The sequence below is a fragment of the Dermochelys coriacea genome, chromosome 3 (genome assembly GCF_009764565.3).
Source record: "Dermochelys coriacea isolate rDerCor1 chromosome 3, rDerCor1.pri.v4, whole genome shotgun sequence".
NCBI lineage: Eukaryota > Metazoa > Chordata > Testudines > Dermochelyidae > Dermochelys > Dermochelys coriacea.
Window position 1 is genome coordinate 131,542,185 of NC_050070.1, and position 18,801 is coordinate 131,560,985.

Consider the following 18,801-nt stretch of genomic DNA (forward strand, 5'->3'; position numbering starts at 1 on the left):
ATCTGTGTATCCAAGAGCAGATTTTGGCTTTTAAACTTTATTGAAGAGCTTACTGCCAGACCTATTTAGAAGACCTACTAAAAGCGTTTTATCATAAATGTGTAAAATTTTCATCCCTGACGCTTACAACGTAAATACTGCCATAGGTTGAGACTTTTCTCCAGTATAACTGTAAAAGGTAAGTTATCTAAACTGTTATAAGAAGTATGGCAATCTTCTACAAAAAACATGACGTACCACTGCTGAGTAAACAAGTGAAAAAAACACAGTAGCCTCTCACGTGAAGTATTTTTTTAGTTAAGTATTTTCAGTTGAAATACTGTGGACTACTCTTTATACCAGACAGTAAGCTGTAGAGGGCACATATTGCTTTTCAAAAAGAAAAATAACATTGTCCAAATGCCCCAACATTATATAAGTGCAGAAGACCGGATTAGGAAAAGCCACAACAAAAGATCTTTACATTCTAACCTATCATCATCATCATTTGTGTCTCCCAGCGTTGACCTATCTTGTGTATCTTCTAGACTCCAAGCTCCTTAGCACAGGGTCTGTCTTTGTGTCTTATTCTGCACTGATCACATCAACACTTAATAATAAGCAAAAATTAAACTAATCCATGTGTAATAATGTCTACCATCTGAGAATTTCAGACTGTTCTATGATCACTAATACATTTAGCCTTACTATCTTTTATGATATGGAGAACATTTTACACATAAGGAAACTGAAATAGGAAGGCTAGGTGCCTGATTTTCAGATGTTCTGAGCACCCACATCTACATTTGTGGAGCTGCAGGCACTCAGAACCTTTCAAAAATAATCCTTAAGTGACTTCCCTATTATACATAATAAACCTGTGTCAGAGATGGAATAGAAACCAGGTCTACTGACTCCCTATACTGTGCTTTAACCACAATACCATCCTATTATTTATATTACTCGCTTGCTGGAACATTAAGGTTTCAAAGTCAAGCACTCTACAGTTAGGAAATTACAGAATTAAGGTTACATCAATCCTAGTCTCCTGGTTCCTTATCCCAGACTCTTTCCCTAACCCACGGGCAGTCAGTCATTTTTTGTGAAGGTATAGACAAGGTCCAGACTCTAGAGAAAATAATACAAAAATAGATTATAATAAGTAAAAAAAAAAAAAAAAAAAAAATTTTACAGTCTGTTCAAAAGCATCTGGCTGTTCTGATTTGGTCCCCATTCTGCCTATTGAGTACTCCTGCCCTAACCAGTCCCAGTTCTCCTTCTGCACCCCAGTTTGTTGTTGACTCATCTCCCATTCCCCTGGTGCTGGTTCCTAGTCCAGTCTTTGTCCAGCCAGTCCCAGTCTCTTCTGGATCCTCATCTGATCTGTATTTCCCCCTCCCCCCCATTTCCCTCACCAGCTCCCATCCTCCTTGCCCAGTCAGTACCAGCCTCCCCTCTGTTTTACGCTCCAGCTATCCTTGCTCAATTAGTCCTAGTTCCTCTTCTCTACTCCCAACCTAGGGTTACCAACCCTTCTGGATTGGCTGGGACTCTACCAGAATCTGCATCGATCTCCCGATGGGTATTGAAAGCAATCCGGGAGTTATTAATAGGCTGCTAAAAGTCCAGTGGCAGTGCAGCGGGGCTAAGGCAGGCTCCCTATCTGTCCTGGCTTTGTGCAGCTCCCAGAAGCAACCAGCATGTCCCTCTGGCTCCTAGGCTACTAGTCCTGCCTATAACTATGATAGCATCTAGTGGCTATATTTGGGATTGGGATCTCCTTGTGCTAACTGATTTACAGTAAGATACTTAGCCCTGGTATACGCTGGGGCGGGAGGATCGATCTAAGTTACACAACTTCAGCTACGTGAATAACGTAGCTGAAGTCGAGCTATTTAGATCGACTTACTGTGGTGTCTTCACCACGGTGAGTCGACTGCTGCCGCTCCCCTGTCAACTCCTCCTGCACCTCTTGCGGTGGTGGAGTACAGGAGCTGATGGGAGAGCACTCGGGGGTCGATTTATCATGTCTAGACTAGATGTGATAAATTGACCCCCGCTGGATCTGATCCAGACATATCCTTAGTTTACATTTTGTTAAATGTGACCAAATATTAGAATATTTGAAAAACTGACACATTATCTATGTTGACAGGTTTCAGAGTAGCAGCCGTGTTAGTCTGTATTCGCAAAAAGAAAAGGAGTACTTGTGGCACCTTAGAGACTAACAAATTTATTAGAGCATAAGCTTTCGTGAGCTACAGCTCACTTCATCGGATGCATATGTTGTTTTTATTTTAATGTGTTTGTAATCTTGCTTTGCCAGCAATTGCCTACGTGTTGATTGGCAGCGGCCTATATGATGAAGCAATAAGACATTTTTCAACAATGCTACAGGTAACTGTTCGCTTGTTCTATTTTTGTAATTTTAAACTTAAAGATGATGAACCTTGAAATCAATCATTGAGGAAACTGATTTGTATAAAATACAGATTGTTATAAAATTCTAGCTTAGAACCATTATAGCATTTGAGGCTGGCAAAGCAGATAAAATATTTAACTCTTAATAAATCCCAGGACTTAAATTGGAGAGATTCTGCTATCAGATGTGAAAATGAATATAATAGATAAATGTGTTTTTTAAAAAAATCTCATGATCCCAGTCTCCTAATAAACTAGTAAAATATAAGCCAAACTAGTAAAATATAAGCCAATGTATTTAACTGTTTTAGAAGGAATAGCTACAAAAGAACAAAAACCATACTTCATTTTGCACAGTTCAGTTTCCTAAAAGTTCATTTGATTAGGACTTCTTAGTATATTAGATTGAAGATTTTTTTACTACATATTGTCAGTAACTTACTGGCAAAATAACCTCATATGTGGCACTGGCATTATGGGAGCTCCATGTTCTTATAAACCAGATTCCATCCCAGGTTAATACTGGATTGTCAGTTAAGAACTTAGCTGCTGTAATATTTAAGCAAAATTTTATTTATTCTCTAGTATAAATTCCTTTTCTGTTTGGATGGCGTGGAATCCATATTATTTTATCATTCAGATTGTTTCATGGCAGGCTGACAATTTTTTAAAAAGGGAACCATAGTTTAGTCAAACTTGATTTATAAATATGTATCCTTATGGACAAGATGGTCTAATTGACTGAAGCATAGGCCTGCTTTTTAAGCCAATACAGATATAAAATATATCCGTGGTAGGCTATAAAATGCCATTTAAAAAGTTCTGCGTTGTAATGTAATGGCATCCTTCTATGTTTTTTAACTTTTTCTAATGGCATATGTGTTTATTTGTACACTGAGGATATGTTTGCACTACAGCTGCTGCAGTGACACAGCTGTGGCACTGCAGCTATGCCTCTGTAGTGTACAGTTTCCACATCAACAGAAGGGTTTTTTTCATCCATGTAGGTAATGCACCTCTCTGAGAGATGGTAGCTGAAGTTCTTTTGTTTACTGGGAGTTAGGTTGACCTAGCTGTGGTGCTCGGGGTTCAAAATTTTTCACACTCCTGAGCGACATAGCTAGATCAACTTAATTTTTAGGTGTGGTCTGGGCTACCTTAGGGAGGGGGCAGCTCCCACCCAGGGCAGTAGCAGGACCTGGCTGGCTCCATCCTTGGAGGAACCCATTGTATGGATCAGCCCAGGGCTCCTTGCCTCCTTCCTCCTGCCCAGAGCCTCTTGCTCCTGCAGGCTCTAGAAGATCTAAAATATTGAAGGCTGCAACTGACTAGGTATCCAGGGCAGCAGCTGGGAGAGCATGCAGGGAGTCCCCAGCAATCAGGGAGGGGACGAGGGGAAGAGCTCCAGGCTGTTGCTAGGGTGGGGCTGCGCTTCTTCCCAGCCCCTGCAACCACTGGGGACTCCGTGCACGCTCTCATCTCTGTTGCCCTGCCTCAGCTTGGGCACTTGGCTGGCCACAGCCCTGTATGCCATATGGTGTGGGAACCTCTGAAATGAGCACAAAAGTTACCTATGTGTAGATTTGCTAATGACTACCCATGCCACATTTTAATATCTGGTATTTTTGCTATAGCTTTCATTTTAAAAAAAACCTCTGTGGTTAGAATTATTTTTACCATGGGAAAAGGGGTTTCTCCTCACTCACTCTACTTAGATTTGGTGAAGAGATTTTGCTCATTTTCCAAGTAATTCCCCTGTAGGCAGAGATGAAACATGGACATTTTCAGCTCATAAATTGCAAGTTATGAGCTTATGATGATGATGGGTTATAATAATCTCTCTTGTGTCTTTACCTGGAGACCATGACTAAGGCCTGTTAATATTAAACACTGAGCATTAAGTAAAAGTAGGCAGCTGAAGAAAGATACCTTCGATTCACTTTAATTTTTTTTAAAGATGGTTTTACTTGTGTTTTGCTCTGAATAGGAAGATCCAGAGCTGGTTAGTGCTATTTATGGACGAGGGATAGCATATGGGAAAAAAGGACTACATGTGAGTATTTAATAATTTAAATGATTGTCAGACATACTTTCCTACAGACTATAAGAGATTACAGGAACTATATCAACTAGAATTTATTAAACATATATACAGTCCCAAAGGCTTTCAGTGTGTATTGTCATGCTATTAATGTTTTCTCTGAAACATCCTCTTCCTCTTATCTGAAGATGCTATATGACTGGGGACCATACCTGTCAGACATCAAAATCTTGTGGGGTGTGTGTGTGTGTGTGTGTGTGTGTGAGATCTCATGAAGATCCCTAAAGACTGATAGGAAGTGGTAGAGGGGGACCAGCTACTTTTGTTTAGCAAACATACAGTGAGATGCTCATGATGGCATTACTGTTTGGGCTGTTTCAAGGAGCTTCTATTTTGTATTCTTTGAATTGTCTTATTTATACTTATTTATATTTATATATATTTATTTATATAGTGTTTGTTGCTACCCTTCCTCCTGGGGGTGGTCATCCCTAAATACATATCCCATTCTCGGATTCAAGTCTTCAGTGGCACTAACATGAATAATTTTTGTTTAACTAATAAGTATCTGAACTGTACTTTTGCTTAACACAATAGCGCCTAATTGAACCATTTTCAAAGCAGTTTGTAATATAAAGATCAATAGGTAAAGACCAACACAATGATCCAGAGTTTAAAGAGTTGCATATTAATGATTTAAAAAAATTAGTAAGGATTTTAAAAAATAGCCTTTTGTTTTATATAGTATAATTAAGCATCCAGATCCTGTCAGGAAGCTGCAATTGGCTTTTAGAATTCTGACTTCCTCCAGTCCAGATTAATTGGATGACTCAGTGGAAAATCCCATTATGCAGAACCACTGTGTGCTAGAGAATGTTGACAGGTACTCACTTTCTGTGATCTTCATATTCATTTCTATCTCAGCAAAGAGTTCTCTGGTTTTGGCAGCTGATTTAAAAAAAAAAAAATCCACTCTACAAAAGATGACTTCTGTGATATTTTGAAGTTTTTTTTCTTGACTTGATTCTAAAGATGGGCAAAGGGTTCAGACAAAAGCTTGAGGTTACTCAAAATTCCTTCCCTTCCCCAAAACCCAAACAAACAAATGAACCAACCAACAAAAACAAAACAAAACTCTTATCTCAAGTGGAGTTTCTCTAGCCCAAAACAACAGAAGAACCAAAGAAGCTATAAAGTCTAATGTGGACCTTGCCAATCTATTTTATGTGTAGTTACTCCAGTACTAGGATAATGTGTAGCAGTACTGCAAAACCTTTAGATAGGTAGGGGAAGTATTGGGAATGCCACCATATTTTCTAACCGAGATCATCAAAAGGTCTACATGACACTGGTTTAAACCACTAGTGCTCTGCACAGTTCCAATTGTTGCAGGTGAATCAGTAGTGATAATGGTGGTAAACTTTAGGGAAAAGTTTAATATAGACAAGGCCTAAGGAAATATTTTCTTCAGAGACTTGGGATAAAAAGAGGAGGCCTTATGAACCAGATATAATATTATCTGTGTAGACTCTACAGCTAGTTTTGTCATGGTTCAGCTAAGTTATTTGGAGATACAGATGTCTTTGAGTTAACTTGATTTTTGAAAGTCCTTGAAACTATGAAACATAGCACTGGCCTTTCTGACTGATGCAGCTAATGAATTGCTAATTTGTTCTTCCGGATAAAGCTTTCCTCCATTCTTGGGAAGTAGTGTCAGGAGGAGCTTGTGATGTCACAGAAGGGAAGGAACTCTGGTCACATTTATTTGGCTGTAGCTGTCTCTGCTGGGACTGCTTTACTCAGCAAGAAAAAACAATTAGTGTACACTGAATCAGACAAAACTGTTTTATGGTACACATCGTAGATCGGGGTGGGAAATCTTTTTGGCCTGAGGGCCACATCGGGTTTCTGAAATTGTACGGAGGGCCAGTTAGGGGATGCTGTGCCTCCCCAAACAGCCAGATGTGGCCCGGCCTCTGGCTCCTATCTGACCCCCCCGCTTCTTGCTCCCTGACAGCCCCCCTGGGACTCCTGCCCCATCCAACCCCCCCGGTTCCCTGTCTCCTGATGCCCCCCCCGGGACCCCACCCCATCCACCCCTTCCTGTCCCCTGACTGCCCCCTGCTGCCTCATCCAACCTCCTTTCATCCCTGACTGCCCCCTGGGACCCTTGTCTCATCCAGCCACCTCTTCTCCCTGACTGCCCCAGACAATCCCCTCTTCCTAATTGCCCCCCTGGAACCCCTGCCCCCATTCAGCCCCCCTGTCAGGGTTCCCTCCCCACTCTGAACTCTAGGGTACAGATGTGGGGACCCACATGAAAGATCCCCTAACCTTATTTTTACCAGCTTAGGTTAAAACTTTCCCAAGGTACAAATTTTGCCTTGTCCTTGAACAGTATGCTGTCACCACCAAGTGATTTAGATAAAGAACAGGGAAAGGACCACTTGGAATTCCTATTTCCCCAAAATATCCCCCAAGTCCTTATACCCCCTTTCCTGGGGAGGCTTGAGAATAAACAAGATGAGCACAAACCAGCCTTGGATTTTTAAGACACAAAAAATCCAATCAGATTCTTAAACAGAACTTTATTAGAAGAACAAAAAAAGATAAGTGAACAACTCTGTAAGATCAGAATGGAAGATAATCTTACAGGCAGCCAGATTCAAAACATAGAGAATCCCTCTAGGCAAAACCTTAAGTTACAAAAAGACACAAAAAACGGAACACACATTTCCTCCAGCACAGCAAATTTCACAAGCCAAAACAAAGAGAACATAGCGCATTTTCTAGCTAGATTACTTACTAACTTTACAGGAGGTGGAGGGCTTGCATCCTTGATCTGTTCCCAGCAAAGGTATCACACAGACAGACAAAAGCCTTTCCACCCCTCCAGATTTGAAAGTATCTTGTCCCCTCATTGGTCATTTTGGGTCAGGTGCCAGCCAGGTTACCTGAGCTTCTTAACCCTTTACAGGTAAAAGGACTTTGCCTCTGGCCAGGAGGGATTTTACAGCACTGTATACAGAAAAGTGGTTACCCTTCCCTTTATATTTATGACAACCCCTGTTCCCCACCCCCTGACCAACACTCCTAACTCCCCTGCCCTCTATCCAACCCCAACTCCTCCTTGCCCCCTTACCGCGCTGCCTGGAGCACCGGTGACTGGTGGCACTAAAGCCATGCCGCTCAGAGCACCAGGATAGGCAGCTGTGCTGCCCGACTGGAGCTAGCCATGCCATGGTGCAGCACAAAGCACCGGGTCAGGCTGCAGCTTTGCAGCTGTGCTGCCCAGCAAGACCTCACCGCCCAGAGCATTGCGCCAGCGGCGCAGTGAGCTGACGTTGCGGGAGAGGGGGAACAGCAGGGGAGGGGCCGGGGGCTAGCCTCCCAGGCCAGGAGCTCAGGGCCGGGCAGGAGGGTCCACGGGTCGAATGTGGCCCGCAGGCTGTAGTTTGCCCACCTCTGTTGTAGAGCCTCATATTTTTTGGTTATAAGGGAGAGTGACGATGACTTTATATTAGCTGACAAAATACACTTCATAGTACCACGATTCTTGGTGGAGAGATTTTGAGCACTAAAACATAATGCTTATTGTATAAGGAATATTTGCAGTGCAACCCCAGTAAGTGAAGATGAAACACCGAGGAGTCTGTTTGCAAAATATTGCAGATGATGCATATGCATAAAAGGTGTCCCTTTTAGTTGTTAAGTTTTAGTATACAAACAGTTTGTTCAGTTAATACTTGCACTATAAAGCATCTTGTCCCTATTAGAAATGACAGTGAAGTACTTTGATGGCTGGAGGTTACTGTTTATTGATTGTTTTTTGACCTTTGTCCTTAAAAATTATTAGTGTAACTCTAAGATCATTTAGTGTAATAAGAAACCATGCACTGGCTGCTTATATAGTTTAATTTTATCTTTTTAAGGACATAAACAATGCTGAACTTGCCCTGTATGAGCTGAGCAGAGTAATTAGTCTGGAACCAGATCGCCCTGAAGTATTTGAACAGCGAGCAGAGGTGAGATTTTTCTTTCTCAGACTTTTCAGTTGCAGCTCTTTCAAATATTTAAAAGTATTTCTTCTGGCTTCATTCACCTTTTTAATGGTTAAAACTCTTGCTTTCTCCACTAAATATATCTCCCTGTTTAAATGCTTTTAAAGTATACATATTTGCTACAAGAAAAGTACATATTTCATGGTATTTGCAAAAACTTGTACAGAATGTGTAGTGACTAAAGCCAAATAGATTGGCAGGTAAATGACATAAACAAGTGTTTAGCTTTGTATATATTGAATAATGCAGAATCATACTTTTCTTTGTAACCCGTCGGAATGAATCAATATAGTACATAAAAACCCTCTTCAGTTATGGTTATTGTACTACAAAAAATTCCTAAGTTCAATCATATTGCATTATGGCTGCCAGTTAAACCATCCAACATTCAAATTGTGTGTTAATATAGCGCTTTTGTGCTCAGAAACATAAATGTGACTAATCAAGAATTCCGTAACTTTTAACTGAAGATAATGTTCTATGTGGACAATTTCTGCAGCCCAGCATCTCCCACTATTCTGGATGTCTGGGCTGCTCCCCTCCTCTCTGCAGTTATCGAAGATGGAACAAAGTCCTGGTGCCTCATGCTCTGGCCACTCTCCCGTTCTCCCACTTACTGCCAGATTCTCTGCCTCCACCACAGCATGTGGACAGTAGTTTTGTCTCTGATGCCTATTTTCTTCAGTGACCTTTTTGGCAATTTGGGTGATGGCGAGTAGTGTTCTCCCTTTCCTCCTCCCTGGTTTGGTTTACAGTTGGTGACTTAACCCACCCTGCTCCTCTGCTGCAGTGTCTTTCTGCTGGCTCCTCTGCACCTCTCAGGCATGACAGAGCAGCCCAAAAAGCACCAAACAAAATCTAAACGGTTCTCCATTTGTGAGACAGCCTTCCCGGGCTTGGCAGATGGTGAGTTGTGCCCAGGCTGTACCCAGTCTTCTGTCCATAATTCAGTTAGGTCTTGGGGCTGTGACTTGGAAAGGCATGTGGTATCCCCTACTCACAAGAGTAGTTGCCTCTCCAACTTGGAAAAAATGGATGAGGATTCTCTGAGCAGAACAGGGAGAGGAATACCCAGCCAGCCAATTTAGGGGGTAAGCCCAATGGGCCCCTAGAGACCTCTCCCTTTTCCACTGAGGACAGTGAATTGTCAGATTCTGAATCCGAGCAGGAGTAGGTTAAAACTCAGCAAATATTTTTTTTTCCCCCGAAAAATTTGAGGCCAGGCGTTGAAAGGTTGTCTCCACTGTTCATATTCAACATGAATAGACACTACATTTCTACCCTCAAAATCCTCTTGTGAGGTTTTGATTCCCAAACGGTCTTTTGAAGAAGTGATTCAGGATGAATGGGATAAGCTCAATATGGGCAAGCACACTAACAAAGATGACCTCAGATTCTGTAAGATTCAGGAATCAAAAGCTCCTATTGCAGAGATAGTGAAGGTTGACACCACTGTAATGTCCTGAGCAAGAGATGCGGTTATCTCCTCAGAAGGGGAATTCTACCCTAAGGGCTCCACAGATAGTAAGATGGAGACCACTCAAAGACTTTTGAGGATCCTCAGCCACGCTTAGGGCATCCCCAGCAGCTACCTGCTTTGCAAGGGCATCTCTCTCCTGGCTGGAAGATCTCAGGGCCATAAAGGGTGAGATCACCCTGACTTGGCTCTATTTTAAATAGTTGCCATGGCATCAGCGTTCATAGGTGAGGCTTCAAGGGGTGCAATGAGGTTCTCAGCCAGAGCCATGGCTTCCAGTTCAGTAACCAGCAACTACCTACGGCTCCATCCCTGGACGATGGATACCCACTCAAAGCATGTTCTGTGCTCCGCCAAGTTTACAGACTCCCTTCTTTTCAGGGAAAAGCTACATAGGGTAGTGGTGGACCCTATGTGGAAAAATCTAGTCAGTCTTTTCTGGTGCTACTTACTGCCTTCAGAGAAAGTACAGACTGGCCTTCAGACAGAGAGGATCCTTTTGGCCTTCATCCTCTCAGATACACCAGTGAAGGCAGAGCAGGTTCTTCAAAGGAGAGCTGTGGGACCAGGCTTCGGGGGAAAGCCCAGAAAGAACACCACCCTTTCCAAAGCCTCTTTATAACAAAGACCACGTAGGCCTCTGCCCAGAGCTGAAGCTAGAGGGTAGGCAGAATTTCCTGTTTCCTGGAGGAGTGGATTGCATTGCATTGTGGACACAAGAACAAATGGGTATAAACTGGCCACCAGGAAGTTTAGACTTGAAATCAGACGAAAGCTTTTAACCATCAGAGGAGTGAAGTTTTGGAATAGCCTTCCAAGGGAAGCAGTGGGGGCAAAAGATCTATCTGGTTTTAAGATTCTACTTGATAAGTTGATGGAGGAGATGGTATGATGGGATAATGGGATTTTGGTAAGTAATTGATCTTCAAATATTCAGGGTAAATAGGACTAATCCCCTGAGATGGGATATTAGATGGATGGGATCTGAGTTACCCAGGAAAGAATTTTCTGTAGTATCTGGCTGGTGAATCTTGCCCATATGCTCAGGGTTTAGCTGATTGCCATATTTGGGGTCGGGAAGGAATTTTCCTCCAGGGCAGATTGGAGAGGCCCTGGAGGTTTTTCGCCTTCGTTTGTAGCATGGGGCATGGTTGACTTGAGGGAGGCTTCTCTGCTCCTTGAAGTCTTTAAACCATGATTTAAGGACTTAAATAGCTCAGACATAGGTGAGGTTTTTCATAGGAGTGGGTTGGTGAGATTCTGTGGCTTGTGCTGTGCAGGAGGTCGGACTAGATGATCAGAATGGTCCCTTCTGACCTTAGTATCTATGAATCTATTGACGAACAGACAGGTGGGTCAGGGAGATAGTGAGCCCAGGATTTTCCCTCAAGCAACGGGCTCCCCCATCCATTATTCATCCATTCCCCCATCTCCCACAACCCTATAAAGTGTAATCTGATCCAGAATGAGATGTCTTGTCTTTTAAATATGGGAGCAATTGAGAGTATTCCCTCAGAAGCACATGGCAGGAATCTGAACCATTCTTATCCTCAAAAAGCTCAACAAGTGAATGAAGAAAACAAAGTTTCGGATGGAGACCCTAGTATCTATAGTGTCATCCCTGTCTTGGGGAATTTTCTGACTTCAGTGGACCTAGCGGATACATGCTTCCATATTTCTATCAGATTTCTAAGGTTTGCTTATGGCAGGAAGCATTATCAGTACAGGATGTTCCCATTTGGCCTGTCCTCAGCCCTCAGGGTCTTTGCCACCAATTTCTTTGTAATCAGCCAGACTCAGGTCGCAGGGTATCCGATGACATCTTGATCAGAGCTCCATCTCCGTCTTTAACACACACAGCCACGTACTGGACACTTAATCTCCTGCAGGTACACTTCTTTGTTACCAATGTCAAGAAAAGCCTCTTGACTCCATCCATCAAAAATACCTTACTTAGGAGTGGACATGGGCAGATCTTTGCTATCAAGGTATCTATCTCTAGAAAGGTTCCAGAAGATTCAGGACCTTCTTCCATTATTCTGGAGCCACAGGAGGCCTACTGTAGCACTGGGCCTTCTACTTTAGGCTGCCGAGTGTTGTGCACAGGGATCACTCCAGGGGCGCAATCACACATCAGGTGTCTTCAAGGCTCCATCTTAAATGTGTGGGACCACTCCCAAGAACACAGTAAGTATCACCAAAGATCCTGATGCAGGTGCTTATCTTAAAATGGTGGTCAGCCCAGGGCAATGTCCATGAAGATATGCCCATATGTCTTCCAGATTCTCTGGTTCTCACAACCTAATCCCAGCCTGGAGGACTGGGGAGCACACTTGGGGATGCAAACAGCTCAAAGCATCTGAAGCCTGGAGGAAATGGCTCATAGTGTAAACCGCTTAGTACTAATAGCAATCAAGCTGGCACTGTGATGGTTCCAATCCAGGATAGTGGGGAACCACACCCTAATTCATTGTCACATATATGAACAACCCAGGGGAAGCAAGGAGCCCAGTGCTACATGTAAAAGAATGGAAATTATGCGGTGGGTGGAGCACTTTCTCCTATCCCTCAGAGCGATTCATGTAAAAGGGAGACCTGAACCAAAGGTGGACTGGCTCGACTCTGAATGGTGCCTGAATCACAAGGTCTTTGAGTTAATTGGCCAGCCTTCCTTCAGCTGACCTCATTAGAGAATCATATGAATGTGAAGAAACCAAAATACTTCACCAGGGTGGTGGATCCCAGATCCATGTGGAGAGATGCCCTATGCACAGATGACTGGAGAGTCTTCTCTGTGCATTTCTACCTTTCCCATTACTAGAGAAATTGGTCCAAGTATAAAGCGAGAGCAGGTGCCAGTAATACTGATAACCTCACATTAGCCAAGGAGACCCTGGTTTTCAGACCTGATAGAGCTGAAAATTGGATCTCCGCTACCACTTTCAAAGAGACAGGACATTCTCTTGCTAGGTCCTCTTCATCATCTGAACCTGAACTGGCTGCATTTAAGAGCCTGGCTATTGAAAGGGAAGTGCTAGTATTGCTGGGACTGCCCTCCAAAGTCATCAATACACTACTTACATATAGAAAAATATCCACACTAAAAGCATATTCCTCTGTCTGGGCCAGCTTCTGTGGCTAGTGCCAGGAACATGAGACACATCTCAGGAATTTTGGCCATTTTGAACTTTCTCCAAGAAGGCTTTGACAAAGGTCTCCAACTGAACATTATAGCATAAGAGCTTAAGAATGGGCATACTGGGTCAGACCAAAGGTCCATCCAGCCCAGTATCCTGTCTGCCGACAGTGGCCAATGCCAGGTGCCCCAGAGGGAGTGAACCTAACAGGTGGTAATCAAGTGATCTCTCTCCTGCCATCCATCTCCACCCTCTGCAAACAGAGGGTAGGGACACCATTCCTTACCCATCCTGGCTATTAGCCATTAATGGACTTAACCTTCATGAATTTATCCAGTTCTCTTTTAAACTCTGTAATAGTCCTAGCCTTCACAACCTCCTCAGGCAAGGAGTTACACAGGTTGACTGTGCGCTGTATGAAGAAGAACTTCCTTTTATTTGGTTTAAACCTGCTGCCCATTAATTTAATTTGGTGGCCCCTAGTTCTTATATTATGGGAAGTAAAAAACTTTTCCTTATTCACTTTCTCCACAGCACTCATGATTTTATATACCTCTATCATATCCACCCTTAGTCTCCTCTTTTCCAAGATGAAGAGTCTTAATCTCTTTAATCTCTCCTCATATGGGACCCGTTCCAAACCCCTAATAATTTTAGTTGCCCCTTCTCTGAACCTTTTCTAATGCCAGTATATCTTTTTTGAGAAGGAGACCACATCTGTATGCAGTATTCAAGATGCAGGCATACCATGGATTTATATAAGGGCAATAAGATATTCTGCGTCTTATTCTCTATCCGTTTTTTAATGATGCAGAATATCCTGTTAGCTTTTTTGACTGCTGCTGCACACTGCGTGGATATCTTCAGATAACTATCCACGATGCATGTCAGGTGTTTGTTCTTAGTAGTGTGATGTTTTCAGGATCCATGGGTTTGCTGGTGCAACAAAGTGGGAATTTTCTGTAATATTTTTATGAAGCCTGGACATGCCTCAGTTTCCATTGCATTGCTTTGCATTACTTTGCATTGCTATCCAGTGGGTATAAAAGGGTTAATGCTGCTCTTGGAATGGAGCAAGTGATATGAAGTGGTTGAGTCACCTAGTTGTCTGGGGTAGAAGGAATGGGTCATTAAAGGCCTGACTGAAACCAGCCTCTGTCAGTGTCGAATCTGGAAGGACAACAGAATTCCTAATAACTGAACAATTGACACCCAACGTCAGGAAACTCCAGCAGGTGGGCATGTGAATTCAGCACGTCTCTGCCTGAGGATAAAGAACCAAAAGGTGTCAGGTAGCTGAAATAAGGTTTACCCTTGCGGGTGAGACAGAGCACTCACTTTGGACTGACAGAGACCAAAGTAAAGAGCCAGCATGGACCCCACAGGTGCTTGGTGCTGGAATGCTTGCTTGGCCTGAATGGGGACTGTGTCTTAATCTTTATTTCTGTGTGCTAATCTAAGGACTTCCCAGTGCTGTGTTCCAGTTGACTAATAAACCCTACTCTGTTTTGAAAAGACAGCCTGCTGCAAATGCTTGCTGAGGTGCTTTGATCCCTGAAGAGCGTAAAAGTCTATGACCAGGAGTCTTTCAGTTAGACTCCATGGGCAGAGTTCATGGTGTCAAACAGGAGTGCTGGAGCTCAGTGGTTCAGTCTCAGGAATTGAGGCTGCATGACCTACTCCTAAGAAGGAGTGGGACCCCTTGGGGGGGTCTGCCACACAGAAGGGGTTCCTCCAAGGGACTATTTAAAAGTTTGTTTGTAGTACAGAGCCTGTGGCCTGGTAGAGAACCCACAAGTAGGCAGATTTCTTGGAATAATCTGATTAGCCAAGTCAGTGGTCAGGCTGCTTTTTCCAAGAACCCGTTGCTTGTGCTGAGAGCCCTGACAAGTCATATTTTGAACTACTAACGCCAGCATCAGCATTCCATTTGTCTATCATAACCTGCTTTCTGATAGCCATGATGTCTGCCACATGAGTGTCTGAGCTGGTGGCCTTATCTATGCAGGAGCCTTACTGCTTGTTCCACGAGGACACGGTGGTGCTCAGAACTCTGGAATAGTTTATTCCATGCTTCTCAGGAGGAGGTTCTTCCCTCATTCTATCTGAGGTCACAATATCCTACCGAAAAGAGAGAGTGCACCTTTGATGTCAGAAGAGCCTGAAAATCTACTTCAAACGTACAGAATCCTTGAGAAGGTTGGTTGCCCTATTCATGTCTTTCCATCCAAAATGCAAAGGACCCAGAGCTTCCAAGCCTCCATTGCTAGATGGATTTGTTTGTGCATTATGGAGGCATACAGGGCACCAGAGTCTGATCCTAGAAGGGTTCAGGGCATGCTCTCAGCTATCCCTGGCTAACTCATAGGCAGAAAGAGCAAATGCACCCACACAAGCAATTGGCAAGGCAGCCACCTGGTCAACGGCTGCTACCTTTATCAAGCACTATAAGGTGGCCTTCCTGTCATCTGCAGAAGCTCCATTTGGCAGGAAGGTGCTGGAGGCTGTAGCCCAGATATAAATCTTTTAAATGGGGAGGGATACCTTTTTTCCTCCCCTCTCTTCTTTCTGACCTTTTCTACAACCCTCCCTACATCTGTTCACCTCTTGCTACTTCCCAGACATCCAGACTTGTGGGAAACGCTGTACTGCAGAACCGAAAATTTCTTACCGACAGTTTCCTTTTTGCGGGTAGAGACTCCAACAATTCTACCCACTCCAAATGGTTTTTATAAGACAAAAAATCAGATGCTGGCATGGGATTTTTACCATGTGAATGTTTTATGGTTCACTGTACATAATTGGTCTAGTTACCTCCGGAGTGTTTGTTACTAATATTGTTTATAGACGCTTTTATGGCTTTGGAATAACTCATCTGATAGTAAGTGGAATCACAGTGGGAATGATCCAGAGCTCATAGCTCCAAGACTTTGATTTGCATCAGTGAGCTGCAGAAGGAAGGGGTGCTGCCCAGACATCCAAGTTTGTGGGAGACACTACTAGCAGAAAGGAAATGATGAGTAAGAAACTTTCAGTTCTTTTTGCAGTCCAAATATCAAGAAAATGAACATCTGTCAAAATACGACATAACGTGTATACAACTTTTTCTAATAAAAAGTTCTGATTCACAGTTTTCATGCTATTTTAGGTATGGTGGTTCTGCAATACTCTCTTAATTTGTATCTAGGTGTATATACTAGAGTTGGTCAAAAAAATTTCGATGGAACTTTTTTTCTGTTCGAAAATACCATTTTGTTTGAAATCAAAATGTTGATTGTGTCAACTTCAACTATTTTGACAGAAGTTTTAAAGTGAATTAAAATTAGAATAGACTATTTCAACTCATACTGTTCTGACGTTGTAGGATATTGTATTGACGTTATCAAAATGAAAGTATATTTCCAAATATTTTGTTCTGTGAAATATTTTGAGATTTTGACTTTGTCCTGAATCAGGAGTAAAACAAATATCAAAATGTCAGAATTTTTAGTGGGATGAAAATTCTGTTTTCTGACTAGCTCTAGTAAATACACAAATTAAACTACATGTATACTTGAGAACAAGATTAATTGTACAGGCATGAAAGTGAAAGCATATTGCAAGATAAAACAGTTCTAAGATTGCTCAGCATGCACTAGGACAACTCAGTGTAATCTTTCTAGGTTAATTGCTTACTTTGGATTTATAGATATTGTCCCCCCTGGGACGAATTAGTGAGGCATTGGCTGATCTCACCAAAGCTATTCAGCTGCAGCCATCGGCACGACTTTACAGGCACAGAGGTACTCTTTACTTCATATCTGAGGTTAGTTTTTGCCATTAGATGCTACTTTCATGAAAGAATAAGGATTTCTCCCCTCCCCATTGAAAACTGATCTTCAAATAGTTGTGATTGACCAGCAGTTTACATGCCTTTTTAGAGAATTGTGATCAGAGGAGGCCTTAAAGTATTTTCATGAATAACTTAGTGGAGAGGAGCAAAGTGGAGATACATTGTATAAAAATTAATGCAGACAATCTATAATCTCATAACTATATTTTTGTGCCTTCTGGGGTCTGTGGGGCTGCACAGAGAGCTGTAGCTCACGAAAGCTAATGCTCAAATTAATTTGTTAGTCTCTAAGGTGCCACAAGTACTCCTTTTCTTTTTGCTTTGGTAGTGAATACCATAATTGCCAATGGGGATTATTGTTGGATACTCATTTTTAAAAAGGAAAAATATACAGAACTACAGCTCTGTGTGTGTACACACACACCCTAGACCAGCAATATAAAGCAATCTCTTATCCTTGCAAAATGCTGAAATACTATCTTCTTGCTATGAAAATAATTATTACAGTAAAAGCTGTTTTATCTGGCACTTCATCAACCAGAAAGCTCTCTAAACTAGCATTTCTGATCTTTATTGAAATTCCGGTTATAGTACAGTTGGTGCAGGGGGTTGGGGCGTGGGAGGAGGTGTGGAGCACGGGCTCTGGGAGGGAATTTGGGTGCAGGAGGGGGCATGGGCTGGGGTGCAGGAGGTGGTATGGGGTGCCAGATCCAGGGGGCACTCATCTTGGGTGGCTCCCCACAAGTGGCGACCTGTCCTGGCTGCTCCTAGGCAGAGGCATGACGAGCCTCTGCACGCTGCTTCTGCCCACAGGCACCGCCCCCGCAGCTCCCATTGACCGCGGTTCCCAGCCAATGGAAGCTGCGGAGCTAGCGCTCGGGGCTGAGTCGGGGCAGTGTGCAGAGTTGCCTCCTGTGCCTCCGCCTAGGAGCAGCCAGGATAGGTTGTTGCTTGCGGGGAGCCAGCTGAGGTGAGTGCGCCCTGGATTCGGCATCCCGGATCCGGCATATTGCACCCCCTCTCATGCCCCAACCCTCTGCCCTGAGCCCCCTCCCGCACCCAAACTCCCTCCCTCTTGGTTAACCAGCATTTTTCACTTACCAGCACTTCCTCTCCCCCCACCCCCTTCCCCCAGCATGCCGGATAAAACAGCTTTTACTGTGTTGTTATTATTTTGGTGTTTTTAAGGACACGGCTTCAGGTTAGTTTAGATATTGTTGTCTCAAAAATGGTATGCACATTGAATAGCTGATATCCCAAGGGGATGATGTGAAATCAGTTTATTCAATTGACTTCACCCAGCCTATTTTCAACCCATTTCTCCATTCAATTAATCCAATTTTTTTCTTGCAGTAGTTGCTCTGAGAGGAAAGATGGAAATAAATTATGCAGTACATTCCCTTTAGTTTGCCATTCTGACTGACATTTGGCTATCTCTGCTGCTTTATATGGTGCTGGAGCTGAATGCCTTCTATTTTCCTTCTTAAGGATATTTGCTTTCCTTGTTCCTTCCAAAGAAGAGGCATTTTATATTAGCACTGTTGAGATTGAGTCAGCATATTAGTATAAACCTAGAACTCCAGATCACTCCGTTGGAGTAAAATGCATACATGTAACCATAAGAGGGTTTGTTTGTATTCCTCTTTATCAGCTAGATCTAGCAATGTCTGTGTCATCTGAAAGCTATTTTTGTCCAACAGGACTATGCAACAGCTCATGAAGACTTTCAGCGCTCCTTGGAACTGAACAAAAACCAGCCTGTAGCTATTCTATACAAAGGCTTAACCTTTTTCCATAGAGGACTTCTGAAGGTAAATTTGTTTTTAAATATCCACTTACTTACGAACAATGCC

The 18,801-nt window shown here is 42.9% G+C and overlaps 1 protein-coding gene across 10 annotated transcripts in view; it reads left to right on the forward strand.

Moving 5' to 3' along the window:
* TTC13 (tetratricopeptide repeat domain 13) overlaps positions 1 to 18,801 on the forward strand; it is an 84,626-nt gene that overhangs the window by 16,586 nt on the left and 49,239 nt on the right. For all 10 annotated transcript variants that reach the window (XR_006280077.1, XR_006280081.1, XR_006280076.1 and 7 more), the window contains exons 4-8: positions 2,306 to 2,376; positions 4,388 to 4,453; positions 8,374 to 8,466; positions 16,805 to 16,921; positions 18,649 to 18,759. Coding sequence is in view for 3 of the 10 variants with exons in the window: in XM_038395008.2 (XP_038250936.1) it covers positions 2,306 to 2,376; positions 4,388 to 4,453; positions 8,374 to 8,466; positions 16,805 to 16,921; positions 18,649 to 18,759 (458 nt within the window). In the remaining 7 variants the exon portion in view is untranslated. The remainder of the gene's footprint in view (positions 1 to 2,305; positions 2,377 to 4,387; positions 4,454 to 8,373; positions 8,467 to 16,804; positions 16,922 to 18,648; positions 18,760 to 18,801) is intronic.